Genomic DNA, 16999 nt, shown 5'->3' on the forward strand with positions numbered 1-16999 from the left:
GCTAGTCCCTTAATGATAAGAAGGGTGCAGAGAATCTGTTTCTGTTGTCCAGTCATCAGTTTCCATCTAATAGTTATATAATTTGAACAAATATGGACAAGTGAAAATATTGACCTCTGTCTCAAAGTCCAACTAATATGAGTCCTGAGTTGTTCTCAGGATGTAAGTTTTAGGATATCTCAAAAATGTATATTTTAATGAAGTATTATTCTCATTGCACCTCCAGCAACACAATTATTTACTCAGTTGTTGTAAGGGTATGTGGGAATGACCTTAGGAGACAGGAGGGAGAGCTGCAGACTGGACAACCGGCATGTGAAAGATGTCTCGGCCTACAGAAGGAGGGATGGTGTGGGAAGTTTTTCAGAAGGGACCCTCCCTATTTTTTTTGGAGAGTAAAAGGAAGGGAGGAGAGAATACTTTTAGTCATGCAAGACTGCTGTTACCACTGTGAGGTATTCCAGACAAGAAGCACAACCAGGAGTACTAGCTGTATCTTTATTGTAAGGTTAAGTTAACAGAATCTTGCAAGACTGAAGTATTTACTCTCCTGCTTTCTGTTTACTTTCCCTCCTTCTGTGGGCTGAGACATCTTTCACTTGCCAGTTGTCCCATCTGCGGGTCTCCCTCCTGTCTCCCAAGGTCATTCCCACAGACCATTACAGTCCTTTTCTGTACATAGTAAGTTTGAGTTTAAAAAGTCTGAAATACTGATTTTTGTTGAATAAGCCATCGTCTTAAGATCTTTTGAAACTATTGGTAAAGACGTTAAGATAGTTACCCACTGATTAGATAAAGTAGGGATCTCCAGTTAATTGTTCTTTTTGGTCTTTGAAATTTACATATCAAATTATTTCTTGTTAAGTATTTAGAAAAATGAATTGTGGCCTTTTTTGTATTATAAGGGTTAGTTATAACTTCTAACAATTTTGGTGTCTCTGTAAGTGAAAAGGCTGCTGTTTCATCACTAGATGTCAGTGGGCAGCAACAGACAAATGACATTTGTTTTAATATAGGAAGTGATAAAAACTTACCCTTTATCATTTGGTAAACGGTTGGTGGCTTGAAGACTCCCCTTCTGCCTTTAGCTTTTCTCTTTTAACGTATTTTTGTATTTTTGTACTTTTTAGAATGGCTTTTTATGCTCTTATATTTGTAAGCCACCCAGAGTCTCTTCCATAGTGTGATGAGCAGTGTATAAATATGATAAATAAACAAATAAATAAATAATCTAACAATTGAATTTAAAAAATCCCAGCAGCCACTCAAATCTTTCCTATAAATTCATCATAATCCAGCTTTTCAACCCCATAGCATCAATCTAACATGAAAAAAAAGGCTCAAAATGCAATTTTCCAGAAATACTATACTATACCATGTATGTCTATATTTTTAACCCAAAACAGCCTAATTAATTAGGCATACATGAATTGTCCAAAAGGGCCCAGGAAGGAAAATGCATCCTAAGTGAAGCCATCCAAAATTCGGTACTAGGAAAATAAATGAATAGGTATGTCCTTCAAGACATGGGGTACCACAGCACCTGTTTGGATAAAGCTTCAGGGGAGGGGGGCATTTTAGGGTGGATCTATTCTGGACCTCTGAGCTAGCCTATTCCTATTTTAGCAAGCAGTGTTCTCTACATCCTATTTGCAAAACAGAATTACAACATATCCCGTAGTAACTTGCTAGAAAACCTCCTTTGAACATGAGGTTCCACTTAGCCACATCTGCTCTCCCAGCACAGCTCTGTGTGTGATGTTTTTTGGAGGGAGGGGGTTGATGGGGAGAAGGAAAGGGCACAGAAAAGCCCATTGCAGAAAACCTCCTCCTCTTCGTGGCTCCTGCTTTGGAAGATGAGGCTGGGCGCCACACCAGCCCTTCCCCAGGCTGGTCTTCTCTGGTCGCCTCCAGGGGGTGAGGGGCCAGGCAAGGAGGCTGCCTGGGGACTGCCCTCCCTGGGAGAAGAGCGCCTTCCAGCGGGGAACCGGGGGCGGGGCAGGGACTTCAAAGAGGGAAGGCAGGAGTCCTTGAGCCGATGCAAGCGTCTTGTGTGCAGGACAGCAAAAGGGCAAAGGCCAAGCCCGCCCAGAACAATGACGGCATTGGTTGCTCTGGTCGGCCCTTGCAGCCCAGCTGGGGAACCGAATCTGCCACGCTGGCTGTTGCTAGGAGACAGATGGGAAAACAGGACCCCTTGTTCTAGTCCTGCTCCTCATTGTGCGAAAAGGTGCCAGAAGGTGATGCTGCACGGAGACTGCCCTGTGTGCCCCCTCTCTTGTGGGAGCAAAGCCGGGAGCAGAGAAACATGGGGTTGAAGGGCCACTGAGGCTGTGCTATCCTTACGGGAGCACAGCTGTGGCTGTGGTTGACCTGGAGGCCTCCAGGGTGCTGAGTGTTGCAGGTTGGGGGACTGGGAACCTGGGGGGCCCTGATGATAATGACCTAATTAACTACTTCACCACACTGGTGTAGCAGGTCTGGTTGTTGGTTTTTTTAAAAGGCTGAGAAGTAACAAGCAGACCTTTTCTGCCTGAGGATCTGAGCAAGCTATAATTCGTGTTTTGGAACAAAAGTCTGTTGAAATTATTCTCTGGCACCTGACAGTTCTGCTCCATTGACCAATGTAAATCAAGCACGGTTTTGCAGATGACTCTCTTTGAGATTGTCTCAGTTCATTCTTGGGTATCTGCTTTTTCACTGCCTTCCACATACCTAAGTTGGAAAGGATATTTCTCCCAAGTTTGAGTGCACCTTTCAGGGCCCGTACTTTGTGGGTATCTTCCAACCATTGTTGCTTGTGAAGAAACATTAGAGGAAATGAAGCAAGCTTTTTAATCTTCAGATAAGTGATTTAGCTCATAGAATTCTTGGCAAACCGGATTTCTGGGACTTGAAGTCCACACCTCTGAAAAATGCCTAGGTTTAGAAGACTGGTGGAAAATTAGGTCCAAAAAGTGAGAAGCAGCTCTGGGAAGACCTTCCGCATTCAGACTATAGGGAGGCAGTCCTTGCCTTAAATGTGGCTGAAAGGGGTGGTAAATGTAAGGGGCTGATTGACACAGGAGCAGCCCTTTCTCCTTGGGCGGTTGGCAGACCTGGCCTTCGGTTTCCACTGCTTCTTCTGCCTTTGCCTCTGACAGTTTATCAAGACCTGTTAGGAGACAGTCTGGTGGTGGGTTTTGTAGGTCAGTACTGAGGAACTTACCAAGATGTTTCATGCTCCCAGGAGAGTTCCACTTCCAACTTCTCATGGAACTGTTAGATGTTCAGCTGAGCTTTTAAAAAACAATTGAAAGTAGGTTTGTTTGGCAACTAAATAATTATCTCTTTCTCTGCCAGCCCCTCTGAGATACTGTTTTGTGCAGGATTGTCCCTGTGCCCTCAGTAGGAAGCTCATGGCTCAACTGTTGCAGGAACTCCAGATCAGAGACATTTGACCATATTTGTCCCAGAAGCCTGGGACCTACAGGATGACCAGACTCCTAAATCTCAGGAAAGGGAACGAGCAGCCCTCGTTAACAAGGACCTGCAGGTTCTGCTATTATCTGTAGAATGGTAGACTCTCCTGTTGGCCAACCACCCCACCCCTCTTCTCTAGATAACCTCATCTTGTTTTCCTTCCAGGAGCCAAGAGCATCGGGTGCTCTCCTTCTACCCCCACAATGAACTCCTACTTCTATCAGTTCATGATCAACTTGCTCAAGAGGTTCAGCAGTGAGCGGAAGCTGCTGGAGACCCGGGGAGCTTTCATCATCAGGTCAGCCCAAGCCACATCTTCTCTTGCCTCTGGGTGGTTTTTCCTTCATGTGTCACCACTGTTGGAGCCTCCTGCAAGCACCATGATAGGCTCTGGTGGTCCTCTTCTGGAGCGGGTGCCAGGAAGAACAATTTCCTGCTTCCTGACCATCAAGTTAGCAGCAGCATAGTTCTGGTCCTCAAGGGAAGGAAAAATTTGTCAGCACCTGCTAAAGAGTCTAAAATTACATGCCTGTTGTTTGGGAAATGCTCTTCGACAGCTGACAGACTATTCTGAAATCTGGAATCATCCTGAGATAAATTCCTCTCGCCTTTTACAAAAATAATTGCCTCCAGGCCCTGGTTTCAAACTTGTCACAAACACTAGAGAGACATGTCATTATTTGTCAATTATTGGAATGTGGGACTAACCTCGTCCTAAATTAGATTGGGGCTGGGACTCCATAATGGGCCAGAAGCAAGGGGTCTGGCTACAGGGATCGCCTACTAAGGAAGGAGAGGGGGAAGAACAGCTGCATTCTCAGCAGGGTTGATTTAGGCCAATGTGGGTACCAGTTGCCTGTGCTCTCATGTGTCGCCTCTGAAAGGCTGACCTTTCAGTTTGCAGGACTGTGGACACATCTGGAATTTTGAGGGCATGTGGTAGTGCAGGCACAAAATGGTACTCACAGGAGACTTGCCTGTTGATAAAATGGCAGCCACAGTGGGCATGGCCACTCACAAAACCCTCATTTGCCAGCTGGTTAACTAGTTCCAGTGGTTATTCACTAGTATTCTAGTGCAAATATCCTGATGGCTTACAACATGCCGGCTTCCTATTTATTGTTTTTTCACTTTTTTTAAAGTATATATCAGGTGGACAGAGTTCCTTTTGGCCAAGAAAGGGAATGTCTTGGGGAAATAGGCAATCTGTTGTCTGTTCCTACTGTTGTGTGCCAAGGTTGAAACTGCTGCCCCCTAACTCTGCCCTACACTTGGGGAAGGGGCATGTGAAAGCCAAGCCCTTTTTCAAAAGCAGCTTTTCAAAGGAGTTGTGAGACGGGACCCTCTGAGATCCTTGGAAGGAGCTGCAGGAAAGCCCTGCGCAGCTCCACAGAATCCTTTTTTATTTGTCAAATTTTGCCGCTGCCCATCTCCCCCCAGATCTTCTTGTGATGTTGCCTCAACACGTTTCCTTTATGTTCTCTTCTCTTTTTGGAGATGAAGAGGCAGAACAATGGGCTTTCAGGCGTACGTTTTTCTGTTGGGTGGGCTTCACAGGACTACCCATGGCCCGGGGGGTGGGGGGCACTATATTAGCCCAGTTGCTCTGTGGGGGTTCTCCTTGAATGCTTGTGTCTGACAGTGAATTTGTTGCCTCCCAGCTCCTTTTTCTAGCTTGGGTCAAAAATTGCTAAATTACTGCCCGCTCAGTGGGAGATCCTGAATTTCTGAAAATGAAATGGTTGCAGGTTGTGTGCTGCAGACCGTCTTTTTATCAGTCCTGGGTGAGCTTTGTGGGTTGGGTCACTAGTGCAGGGACAGACACTGGGTGCGCAACCCCCTCCAAGAGACAGTTACCAGCCCTCTTTGCTCAGAAACAAGTGGAGCCTGTTAGTCAGAAGAAGCACGTGGTGGGTGGGGCTGGGGACGACTGGCAGCCACGTCTGGCTCTCTGCTGAGGCCTTGTGGGACAGGCTGCCTGGAGCCCTGGTCTCTTCCAGTAGAGAGGTGGTCAGCCGGGGCCGGTCCTCCACCCCCTTGCCTCTGCCAGTTGCCTCTGGGAGTGAGCCCTCGCGTACGGAGAGTCCCTTATCTCTGGGGGCCAGTATCTGGGGTCTGATTCCAAGGGTCTCCGGCTCAAGGGCCTTCTGACTGGCTGGCTGGGGTCAGCTCCAAACAGCTGACCCTGTTGGGTCGGAGCTGTAACAGAACAGGTGTCAGCAATGTTGCCTCACCTGGCCTTTTGACAATCACCTGATTCAGCTGCTGGAAAGTCCAGAATCAGCCCTCTTGGTCTGCTGGTTCGTGCTCTCGGGAACTCTTCCTGCGAGGTCTCCAGCACTGCCTTGGGCACTTGGGGCAAAGAGCAGGGGAAATGCTGGGTCTAAGATGATGTGCCCATCTTTCAGCAGAGGGCAGAGCCCAGCCCATGCTTGGCATGATCGGGCTGCTCTGTCTGGGCCCCTCTCAGCCCCCTGGGTTTCAGAGGAGCTCTGGCACGTCACTGAGAGTGGATTCTAGAGGACTTTCCCTCGGGACCAGGCGGGCAGTTGGCATCAGCTTCTGGGGGGGCGAGGCACCCTTGATTGTTAATCAGTGCCAGTGGGATAAGCCAAGTGGCTGTGAACTCGGCTTCTTGACTGGGAGGGCAGCTCAGCTGGGACCGCGCTATGCTCAGCAGGGCAAAAAGACATGGCGGCATTTGCTGGTGAGAGTTCTGGCTTCGGGCTCTAGGCCTTGGGCTGTGTGAAGAGAGCCTGCCTCCCGCTGCCTGGCTGCGATTGCCCCTTCCCGATGGCCAGACCAGGAGCCCTCAACTGGGGGAAGAGAAGGGGCCGAGGCAGCTTTGCCGGCTGGATCGTTTCTGGCTCCGAGGATTGGAGCAGAGGGAGGCAGAAGCGCAGACAGGGGTGGCTCTCCATGGGTCTTCCCCTGTCCGAGCAGTCTCTGTGTCTTTTTGAAGCTGTTTTGGATAATAAGTAGAAGGAAAAAAAGACGACCCGATAAATAAACCAAAAGAAAGAAATCTGTTGAAATAAATGTATGTGCATCAGGAATTCAGGTCTTAAGCAACAAATTAAATTTTGATCATATCGAGTCATTGATCAGACTTTCTTTTGTTTCAGTTAAAAGCTATTTCATATGCTAAATATGATATATACATGCCTTCCATCCAGGGCTTTAAATATGGTGCACTAATGTCTTCCTTAGGGGTAAAACAGTTTTCTCAGCTGCGACGTACAAACGATAGGGTTAGGATCTGTCTCTTTCCTCTCTTACGTACCTCTCTTACCTTGGGTTTTGACTTCAAGATTTGAAACCCAGGTGATTCTCTAGCCTCTGATGCATTTGAACAGCAAGTTCCAAGTTGTTTCTTTATGTGGCCAATGAAATTCCCAAGCTGTTCTCTCCTCCCTTGCTGCTCATTTGGTTCATTTGCTTACAGAGCAGCTATGGATATGCTTGACAGTTCCCTGTGGCCATTGCCCATTTGGCCTGTAGGTTGATGACCATCTGGATCTTATGGTGCTAGAGCTAAAATGTACATTTATTTTTAATTGCCGTGAACAAGAACACACCTTCTCAAGCAGGTTTGCCCTTGTAAATGTGTCCCAGATGTGAATGGCCACCCTTAAACCCCACCAGATTCTTACGGCTGGGAGTTACTCCCCGGTCTTTGTACTGGTTTCAGAACTCCTTCCCCTACGAGACTTCCTTTTCCTCGTGCCCCTTTCTATGTTGCTGTTCATATTCAGCAACTGTTTGCCTTGGCTGGCTTCTCACAACTAACTGTAGCAGCCAAAGGTCCCAAGTGGCCCCATGAGAATTGACCGGAAGCATCATTACATCAGAGTTGGAAGGGCTCTCAGTCACATCCCTGCCCAGGGTTGGGTGTCATTCCCTTGAAGACTTGCAGTTTTACCTGCTAAGAAGTTACCTTTGGCTCATGTGCTTCTTTATAGAGATTGCCGGGTGGAATCAACCCAGTCTTTGTGTTGGATGGACTCTGTAGCCCCTGAGTTGGGGAGGAGTCTGGAGGAGAAGACGCCTTTTAATTTGGTCATCTTACCTATGGTTACATTTACATTTTTGTTATCCAGCAGGTTAGCGTCAAAAGGCCAGTGCCGGAAATCACAGCCTCAGGGTTTGGACTGAAACTGATTATTAATGCACAATGCCTGAAAATGTTTATTTTATACCCAGCACCTGATAGAGAAAGCAATATGTGATTGGCTAGGCATAGTTATCTTCATGTTAAAGAAATCCAAATGATGGCATAAAAAGTAATTAATAACCACAGCGGAATAACTCAGAGCTTTCAATCCATACATTTTAAATTTCTGAACTTCATATTTCTTAAAATCTGCCTTTTCCCAACAACTTCTTGTCCATCCAGTTACTGAGTTAAATTTTAAATCTTTGCTCTATAAAATCATTTTTCTCTAGGGAGAAAACATTCAACTCTTTTCAATCAAGTCATGAGGATGAAAGTACCAGTAATAACTGCAAAAACAACACTATTGAGTATTTATTTTAAGCTGTTTTGGTGTATGCATGTATGCATACAGCAATATACCGTAACCGAACACAAAATGAATAAGACAAGTGTGATAAATGTCCCAAAGATTTGAATGGGAAGGATAGCAATATGGTAAAATGTGAAGTTGAAGCCAGTGTTCTGAACATTAATGTCCAAGAAACGATAAGGAAAAGGGAGTCATAAATACAATACGAATGTTGAAAAAGAGTAAGGTATAGATGGTATAACTGAGGAATTGTTAAAATACGGATGTGGTTTGTTACTAAGTGACTAGTGTGACTGGCATGTGTGTGACAACTGCATCTACATCTGGCAGTTCGAAGAACGTCGTTCCATTATCATTATACAGAGGACGGCAGGCTGGGTGCAGGGAAGCATTGCGGAGGGTTGGTTGGTCCTCTGCTCCTGGGAAAGGGTTGGCGGAATTGCCACTGAGAGGGTCTGAAAGAGCAGGCAGCGCAGTGCAGACCAGAGTTCGGCTCCTCAGTGGGTCATTAAGAAATGTGGGCATTGCATATTGGTTGATTTAAAGAAAGGGCATGAGAAGGTGAATGGGCTTCAATTACGGAATGTTGTGAATGAATATGGAGTCCGAGTTTGCGGTGGTAAATGGAAGAAGCATACGATGAATGTATAGGATGTTCAGGTGTGAGAATAAATGGGATGCTTAGCAAATAATTCAGTGCTGAGCAGCGAGTAAGATCAGGATGTGTAGCATTCCCCTTGGTTTTTAAAATGCCTTAAGGAATAAATGTATAAGAATCCTTGTGGAGACATTAGAGACGTGTTGCTTGGGGATGTGAGTGTGTGTGTACTTTCCTGTTTAGATGATGGCTGAAAACCCAAAAGTTTTGCAGCAAATGTTAGGTAGATTGTATAATGCAATAACAGACTTGGACGTAAACATTAAACTATCAGATACATTCCCTGTGTTTGACAGGGAAACCGAAGGAAATGGTTACAAGTTACTTATAAATGGCAAAAGTGTAGAGCAATTGGTATACTTTAGTGGAATGTTTACTAAAGGTGGGAAAATCGAGAAAGGTTAAGAAGTGCATAGGCTTGTAGAAAGATCATGGATAGGGTGTACTCTTTTGTGAAGAATTGATGTTTGCTGAAAGATTCAAAGAGATTGTCTACTTTGTTCCATTGTGTTCTGCAGAATGTGGTTGGTCCCAGAAGGAACCATATGATGGAAATATATGCTAGATGGCCACCTTTATTGGATAGCTTATTCAGGTTGGACTAGATGACCTAGAAGGTCCTTTCCATCTCCTGCATTCAATTCTTTGAGCCAGCAGCCAATTCAGAAAGTGATGTTGGGATGGGCATGCCCCTCCTTCCACACAGCATGTTTTTTTCACTCCTGAGTAAGAAAATGCCTCCTCCGTTGAACAAAGGAAGCGGCTGACAGGCTTGGAATGCAGAGAAGAAAAGGCGGAAAGTAGAAGTGCAGCAAGAAAGTCAGAAGAGCCATGGGGGATTGTTTATTTAATTTTAAGAATGCCCCCCCAATTTGCACAGCATAGAACCTCCCCCCCAACCAAAATAAAACAATGTGGAGAAGCAAAACCATTACAAGAGGGAAGAGGGAAATGTGGGGAAGAGATTTAGAGTAACTGCCTTAATCATGCTTGCTTGGTATAAGTTGATCTGGAGAATTGCTTTGGCAGGCTTTCAATTTTCTGTTACTGGCAATAAAGATCTTTCGAGAAATCCAAGTCATTCTTGTTTCCTGAGTTTAACATTAATCTTGAAAGCCTCTCAAAACAATTCTCCAGATCAAATTATATCTAGCAGAATTCCCAGAGTTTCTTAGACATCCCAAGTGCACATGTATAGAAAAGCATCCACTTAAATATTGCTAGAAATGTTAAGAATTCCTTGTGAATTTGGTGGATGGACAATCTTAGCACTGGAAATGGCTACTGAAGGAAACAAGTCCAGCCCCTCTATCAGTGCAGATGCCCAAATAACAGCTGACTGGTTAAGTGTCATCATGTCAGTGTCAACTCTTACTGACCACCCAGATAGATTCTCTCAAGGGTGAGGTGCCTTCCAGTTGTAGGTCCCTCAGTGGTGCATTCATTACTGTCATAATTGAGTTCACCCACCTTGCTGCTGGTCTTCCTTTTTTCCCCTTTCCTTCAACTTTTCCCCACCATTATGAAGCTGGGTCTTTGCATAATGTATCCCAAATATTATACTTTGAGCCTGGTCATCTGTGCCTCAAGTGAAAATTCTGGATTGACTTGTTCTATGAACCATTTGTTTTCCCAGCTATACATGATGTCTTCAAGTTCAGAAGTATCAATACTCTTCTATCCTGTTTCTTCAAAGTCTAACTTTTGCATCCATAGAATGTCATGGGAAAATACATTATTTGAATGATACTTTCCAAGATTTTCATTGCTTCCCTACCAAGTGCTAATCTGTGACATATGCATTGACTGGTGGATTCTTTGATACAGTTGATGGTCATCCTAAAAGGCTGAAGCTATCTACCACTTAGATATTTCGTTGCCAGCTCTAAGGCTGGTTGCTGCACTTGCTGTCATTATTTAGTCAGGTCTCCAGAAACACAGAGCCGTGTGAATGGATCCAGAGAGTCCCCTGGGTTTTACTTGCAGCCTGATGCTTCAAGGGCATTTCCTTCCCTTTAATTTCCAGTGCCCAAGAGAGGGGAGGAAACGCCAGCTGGGATTCTTCCCCTGTTGCTTGAGAAAGGCACTTTTGGCCTGGGCCACTCTGGCTGAAGGCGTGGAAAGCCTCTGGGACACTTTTTGGGACACCATTTTCACAGCACGCCCTGTTGTTCGTTGGCTGAGTGGCCACTCACTCTTCAGAGCGGACTTGCCAGACGATCCAGGAGAGAGCAGCCTGGGACAGCTGCATCTTCTCCATGACATTCCACTTGGGCAAGCTGTTTGGAAATGTCCCAGGACCAGAAAAAATGCAACTGAAAACAGGCCTCCTCTTAGCAAGGCACCAGCCAGTGAAATGTCAACAATGCCATTTCTGGAAAGTGACTCCTCCTCCTCCTCCTGGGCCAAGGAATACCCCCCACTTCTGCTTTCAGTTCTCTTTTGGTGGTGGTGGGGGGTAGTTAGAATCCCTGGGAGACTTCTGTAGCTGCTGTTCCTTTTTTAAATTCTAGTGGCTTTTGCAGATTTCCTGAAAAGCCCTCCAGGCTGCTCTTGCTATTCCCAGCTTTGATATTTACTCCTAGGTTCTGGCCAGGGCTGCGTGTGTGAGAGAGCTGTTCTGTCTGCTCCTGGAGCAGCCTTCTCTGGGGGAGAGAGGAGGATGTTCCAAAACTCACTCTGGGCCTTTCCTCTGGGAAGCCGTCTTTCACCCTGCACCCAGCACACTGAGGCTCTTCACCAGCCGTTATCTGTAGGTGGAGCAGCAGGGAAGAGCGGCTGATGGAGTTAGCAAAGCAGGAGCAGGATCCTGTGCCACACGGTGTAAATCAGGAGCTGAGGGCCAAATCAGTGAGGCAAATGTCGGTTGACCCATTGGTCACGCAGAATCAAAGTGATTGGCGTTTGGGGTTTATTGCTGACAAGGAAAAGCCACTGAAAATATTTGAGAATAAATAAAGCCAAGAAATCCAGATACTGTGGTAGGCACTAGAATAAACTGTCAGCAGTCTGACTCTTTCTCAGCTAGGAGTGCTTATATTCATGGACTGTTTCATCCGGAGAATGGAAAGAGAGAGCTTGTTCCTTCTTTGGGGGATTTCAAACTGCTTGCATTATTTCCTCTTATTTAGGGCTGGCTGAGAACCTCCAAGGGTGGGCTGAAAATACTGGAAGAACTTTGACAGATGTAAAGTTAAGCAGGTAGGAAAAGCAGGAGGGTATGTTAGTAGTAAGTGTGAAAAAAAAAAGTAGGATTGACCACAAGATTTGGCTACAGAAACAAACACACAATTTTGGGCTGCATTAGTAAAAATCCAGTTGGCAGAATCCTTTTGGGAGGATTTTAAATGGATCACACCTGTGGACTCTCTTGGACACTGGATGGGGGGTGCCCAAGGAAAATTGGTATTCTGAAAGGACACAGACATGTTCTGAAAAGTTACTGCTCGTTTACTGAAATGGAGGGCAGCAGATGCAAGAAATTAGGAATTAGAACCACCAGTTAGACTGGGCTTCTAAAGGGTCCTTGAACCCGAACAAGGTATGATGAAAGCCGAGCTGGCTCCTAATTCTTGTCTGGCTGAAACCTGTCTTCCTCCCTGAAGGCCTTGCCCCTCGCTTCTGTGCAGGAATTTGAAGAACTGTTTGTCTCTTGGGATGGGCTCCCTTGAAAGCAAACCCCAGGCATGCCAGACGATTGGCTGCTTCTCAGGGAGGGGCTTTGATCAGGCAACCTTGTGATGGGAGGCAGAAGCCCCCGGAGACGTGCTGCGGGCTTGTCCCTGCCACTAGGAGACCACCCAGGTCTTCCCAGGCAGTTACGCCTCTCTCCTCTGGCCCGACCCGGCACATGGAGAGTGTCGGATGTAAGGTGGGGAAGATGCCAGCTTCCATAAAACGTTAGAATCTATCTATCTATCTATCTATCTATCTATCTATCTATCTATCTATCTATCTATCTATCTATCTATCATCTATCATCTCATCTATCTATCATATTTCTTTACTGCCCATCTCATATTACGACGACTCTGGGTGGTTTGCATTCTGGGGAGAAAAACAATACCTGTTTTTCTCCCCAGAATGCAAACCGCCCAGAGTCTAACTTAATATCATTCATGCAAGGTAATTTTATAATGGTTTTAGATTTCGAAGTGAATATTTGGAGCTCAGGGTTGAACAGTGGAGTCCCTGGTGCTCTCTGAGCCTTGTTGTTTTCTCGCAGACGTTTCATTGCCAGCCTAGGCAACATCTTCAGTGCAAACAGGGAGCGGGCCTTGCTCTCAGTTTATATACCGTGGCTTGCCCTACACCAACACAAGCAGGGCAAGCCACAGTATATAAACTGAGAGCAAGGCCCGCTCCCTGTTTGCACTGGAGATGTTGCCTAGTCTGGCAATGAGACGTCTGCAAGGAAACAACAAGGCTCAGAGAGCACCAGGGACTCCACGGTTTTAGATTTGTCCATTCCTTATTTATTTCTACTTAGGTTTGGTTTGCCTTTTATATATTTTTATAGACTCGATTCTCCTGTTATATTGGCTTTTGTATCTATTGTGGCAGTCCTGATTATATTTTATGGGTTTGTATGCTTGTCCTTCCTCATCTTTTTGGTCATAATAAAGTTTGATTTGGTTTGAAAATAAAGGGTGGCCCCCTTAGAGATAACTTTGGTCACCACAGACAAGTTCTGAGAAGTTACGGCTTTTTTATTGAACTGAATGGTAGCAGGTTCAAAACGCAGCACACAGGAATTAGAATCCCACATTAAACTGAGTTTGATCTGTGATCCCCTGATCTGTTAAAAAGTATAAAGCATATTAAGCAAGGAAAGGCAGTTACACAAGCAGGCCTAGCGAAAAAAAAGTTTACATTCACGGGCGAGTTTGACTAGATAACTACCTCCACAGCATTTTTAGCACTGCCGGGCATCTGACCTCGGTTAGGATCAGACTTTCCTAGCAGACTTTGACCGAGGGCGAGAGAGAACTTCCTTTTGCTGGTTCTGGTGACAACTTGGGGAGGGCTCAGCTCTCCTTTCTTGGATAGGTTCAAGCGGCTGCTGGGTAGGTCCTTCGTTTACCTGGCTCCTTGGCTAGGTTCGTGCCACGCCCTTGTTTGGTGCTGGTTGGAGGCATCTTGGGATTGTGCGCCAACCTTGGTGAAGAACGGAGCTTGGCTCCACCGAGAAAGGCAGGCATTCGCAAGTGGGTGCGGTGAGCAAATGCCTCCCCCTGCCCTGAAACCCAGGGGCCCCGAGATTCAACAGATCCGTTGCACTTACAAAGAGGTCCCTGGAAGACTTCCTGCTCAGGCATGCCACCCACCTGCATGTGCCCAGAGGGGAGAAGGAGATGGAAGTGACAAGTGGATTAAATTGTATCGGTTATTGGCCGTGCGTCAACCTCAACGCGGGGACTGCAAGCAGGAGGGGATGGTGGGTCGACCTGGGGACTGAATGGGGGAGGGACTGTGGGGATGGCAGCTCGGCCCACAGGGAGGGCATCTGGCTGTTCTGCCCGTTCTGGCAAGCATGGGTCATAAAAGTGGGTTGGATTGTAGGATGTCTGTGGTGCAACTTCCCACTCCAGAGTGCCTTCGTTGCCCTCATCTTTTGGTTTCCAGCTGGGCCAGTGAGAAGCTCACTCTCCTTGGTGGTTACTGGTCTTGATGCTTTCCCTGCGGGGATAGCCTGTGGGGAGCCGCTCCAGGCCCAAGTCTGATGTTGCCCTTTTCATGTCTGCTTAATGAGGGAGGAATCGCTTCTCTGTCGTTTTGGCTCAGGGGTATCAGCAGATCACAAGGTAGGCCTCTCAGGGAGTGCTGGAAACGGGCCAGGTCTGGGGCTGAGAGCTTTGGGAGATCCAGAAGGGGAAACAGACTGGCCCTTTCCTGGGCACCCTTGAGATCAGGGTCCAGAGCATCCATTCCGGCCTCTGGAAAGTGGCAAGATGGGCACCAGCAGGAACAGCCAAGATAGGGAGCAACCCTACTGGACTCCTAAGCATTTGGACCAGTCTTTCTCAACCTTCTGACCCTTTCTCCAGGCCTTGGGGAATCCCTGCACATTCAGGCTCAAATAGGCCAGAAGTTACAAAATTATAATATTTGTGTCATGGGTTAGGGTATAGATGCATTAACAGTGTTCTTAAACTAAAAATAAAGAAGGAAACTTGCCTCTTTAATGTGAAGTTGACCAAATTTGAAATAATTTTTTAAATAAACCGTGATCTCCCAGGGAACCCCTAGTGACCTCTCGCGGAACCCTGGTTGAGAAACCATGCTTTGGACCCTCCAGCTTCAGTTCTGCTGGGTGGGCCTTGGGGTGGGGGGAGCCACCCAGGGGCCCCTCTGCCCTTCCCTCTCCTGCAGGCAGCTTGGGCCAGAGCCCTTTCCCCTATGGGGCCCTTCCAGAGCCCAGAGCCCTTTCTCATTTGGCCAGGAGGAGCCAGGAAAAGCGGTTGATGGAGTAAGTGGAGGGCTGAATAGGGAGGTCATGCACTGTGCCTTCCTTTCCTGCTGAGACATACCCAGGAGTCTGGCTGCCTCCACTTTCCTTTGTGCCAGTTCCAAGGAGGGCTGGTGGGAGAGCCTCAAGGAGACAGCAGCCTTGGTGGGTCCCAGAGGGAGAACCGAGAAGGGAGAGAAACGCTTGGCAGAGCTATTGGTGTCCCTTGGACGAGGTTGGCCATCGGGGGTTGGAAGTAGCCCACGCAAAAGAGACAAAAGCAGAGTGCACGCTTAGGAACGAACGGTTCCCTCTTTTTCATTTGCCAGACGCAAAGGAGCTCTTCCATTTTGTGCTTATCTTTACCACTGTCTAGGGTGGAAGCTGTTCGCCCCAAGCCAGGGGATAGCTTGCACCCGCAGCATTTAAAATTGAGAGCTGTGTTTCTTGGTGTTGTGCAGGCAGCTCTGCCTGCTCCTGAATGCAGAGAACATCTTCCACTCCATGGCAGACATCCTCTTGCGGGAGGAGGACCTCCGCTTTGCCTCCACCATGGTCCACACCCTCAACACCATCCTCCTGACTTCTTCCGAGCTCTTCCAGCTGAGGAACCAGCTCAAGGATCTGAAGACCACGGTAGGTTGGAGAAAGACTTTCCAGTGCCAGGAGCAAGGCCGCCCCCCCCCCTCAACCTCCATGAGCACTGCAGAGGGGTCCCCTCCTAGCCCATCCCTTGTATAACCTCAGTTTCCTAAGTTGCACCCCCCCCCCCATCTCTAAACAGAGAGATCTGTTTAGGGCTGTCTTACTCTGCTGCAGTACTACTGGGAGGAGAGAAGCAGGCAGTTCCAAAGGCCAGAGTTCCGCCTGCCTGGCTCTGCCTGGATCCTCATCCAGGGCTTCCGAAGGAGCATCTCGGCCCTGCAGTTGCCTGCGCGAAATCCTGAGAGAGTCAGCCTTTGGACAATGTTCCAAATACATTGAGCTGAGGTCAGCAGTGAAAACTGGTTCTCTTGGAGTTTCTTGACCCAACCGGTTTTCCTGCTCTTTCAGCACCAAGAATCTCCTGGAAAATGTCATCAGGTCATCGTCCTCCACTAGGACAGAGAAGGGCCATGGATGGGGCACTTAATTGGCTGAAGGGAAGGGGATGCTCTTTGCTGGCCTGCTTTGACTGCCAGTAGCTGGTCCGCAGCCCTGCTCTCAATGCAGCACCGAGGCAAGTGTTTGGAAGGGGTGATGCGGTGCCACTTCCGTGACCTCCTCTGGGTTAGGGCCTAGTGGGAGGTACAAATGCAGCACCATCCTCAACAGCTGCTCCTGCCCTCCTCCTCCTCCCCGGGCTGCTGCACCTTCAGTCTAGGCCAGCAAAACCCAGAGACCGGCAGAAGCAGAGCCCGACCTCTTCCTTGGTGAAAAGGGCAGCCGAGCTGGCTCAGGGCAGCTCCTTGGCGTGGGAGTGCTGGCGTCTCTACGGGAGAGTTTTTATTTTTGCTTTCTACAGTTTTCACTTTTGAAGGTAAATGTTCGTTCAATGCTGTTTCAGTATCGGTTTACTGAAAACGTTAAAGTGTGAATCTGCGTAAAACTCCCTGTGCATTTTTGTGTATCGTTTTGCACTCAGTTTGTTCTGCAAGCTTTTCTTCCAAGCGTGTACAGTTTGGGGACTGGAGAGCCGCACTGGAACATTCAGAGAAATGCAAAACTCAAGACTTGTGCTGCGAGTGATTTTTTTCGCCCCGGTTCTCCCCAGGAAAGCCGCAATCTCTTCTGCTGTCTCTACCGTTCCTGGTGTCACAATCCGGTCACCACCGTCTCCCTGTGCTTCCTCACTCAGAATTACAAGCATGCCTATGACCTCATCCAGAAGTTGTATCCTTCTAGGAGCACGCAGTTTTGGGTGCC

The 16999-nt window shown here is 47.3% G+C and overlaps 1 protein-coding gene across 3 annotated transcripts in view; it reads left to right on the forward strand.

The window, feature by feature from the left end:
* VAC14 (VAC14 component of PIKFYVE complex) overlaps positions 1-16999 on the forward strand; it is a 58025-nt gene that overhangs the window by 32854 nt on the left and 8172 nt on the right. For all 3 annotated transcript variants that reach the window (XM_063312718.1, XM_063312717.1, XM_063312716.1), the window contains 3 exons: positions 3628-3760; positions 15556-15730; positions 16848-16966. In XM_063312718.1, the coding sequence (XP_063168788.1) occupies positions 3628-3760; positions 15556-15730; positions 16848-16966 (427 nt within the window). The remainder of the gene's footprint in view (positions 1-3627; positions 3761-15555; positions 15731-16847; positions 16967-16999) is intronic.

This window comes from Candoia aspera, chromosome 11 (assembly GCF_035149785.1).
Source record: "Candoia aspera isolate rCanAsp1 chromosome 11, rCanAsp1.hap2, whole genome shotgun sequence".
Taxonomy (NCBI): domain Eukaryota; kingdom Metazoa; phylum Chordata; class Lepidosauria; order Squamata; family Boidae; genus Candoia; species Candoia aspera.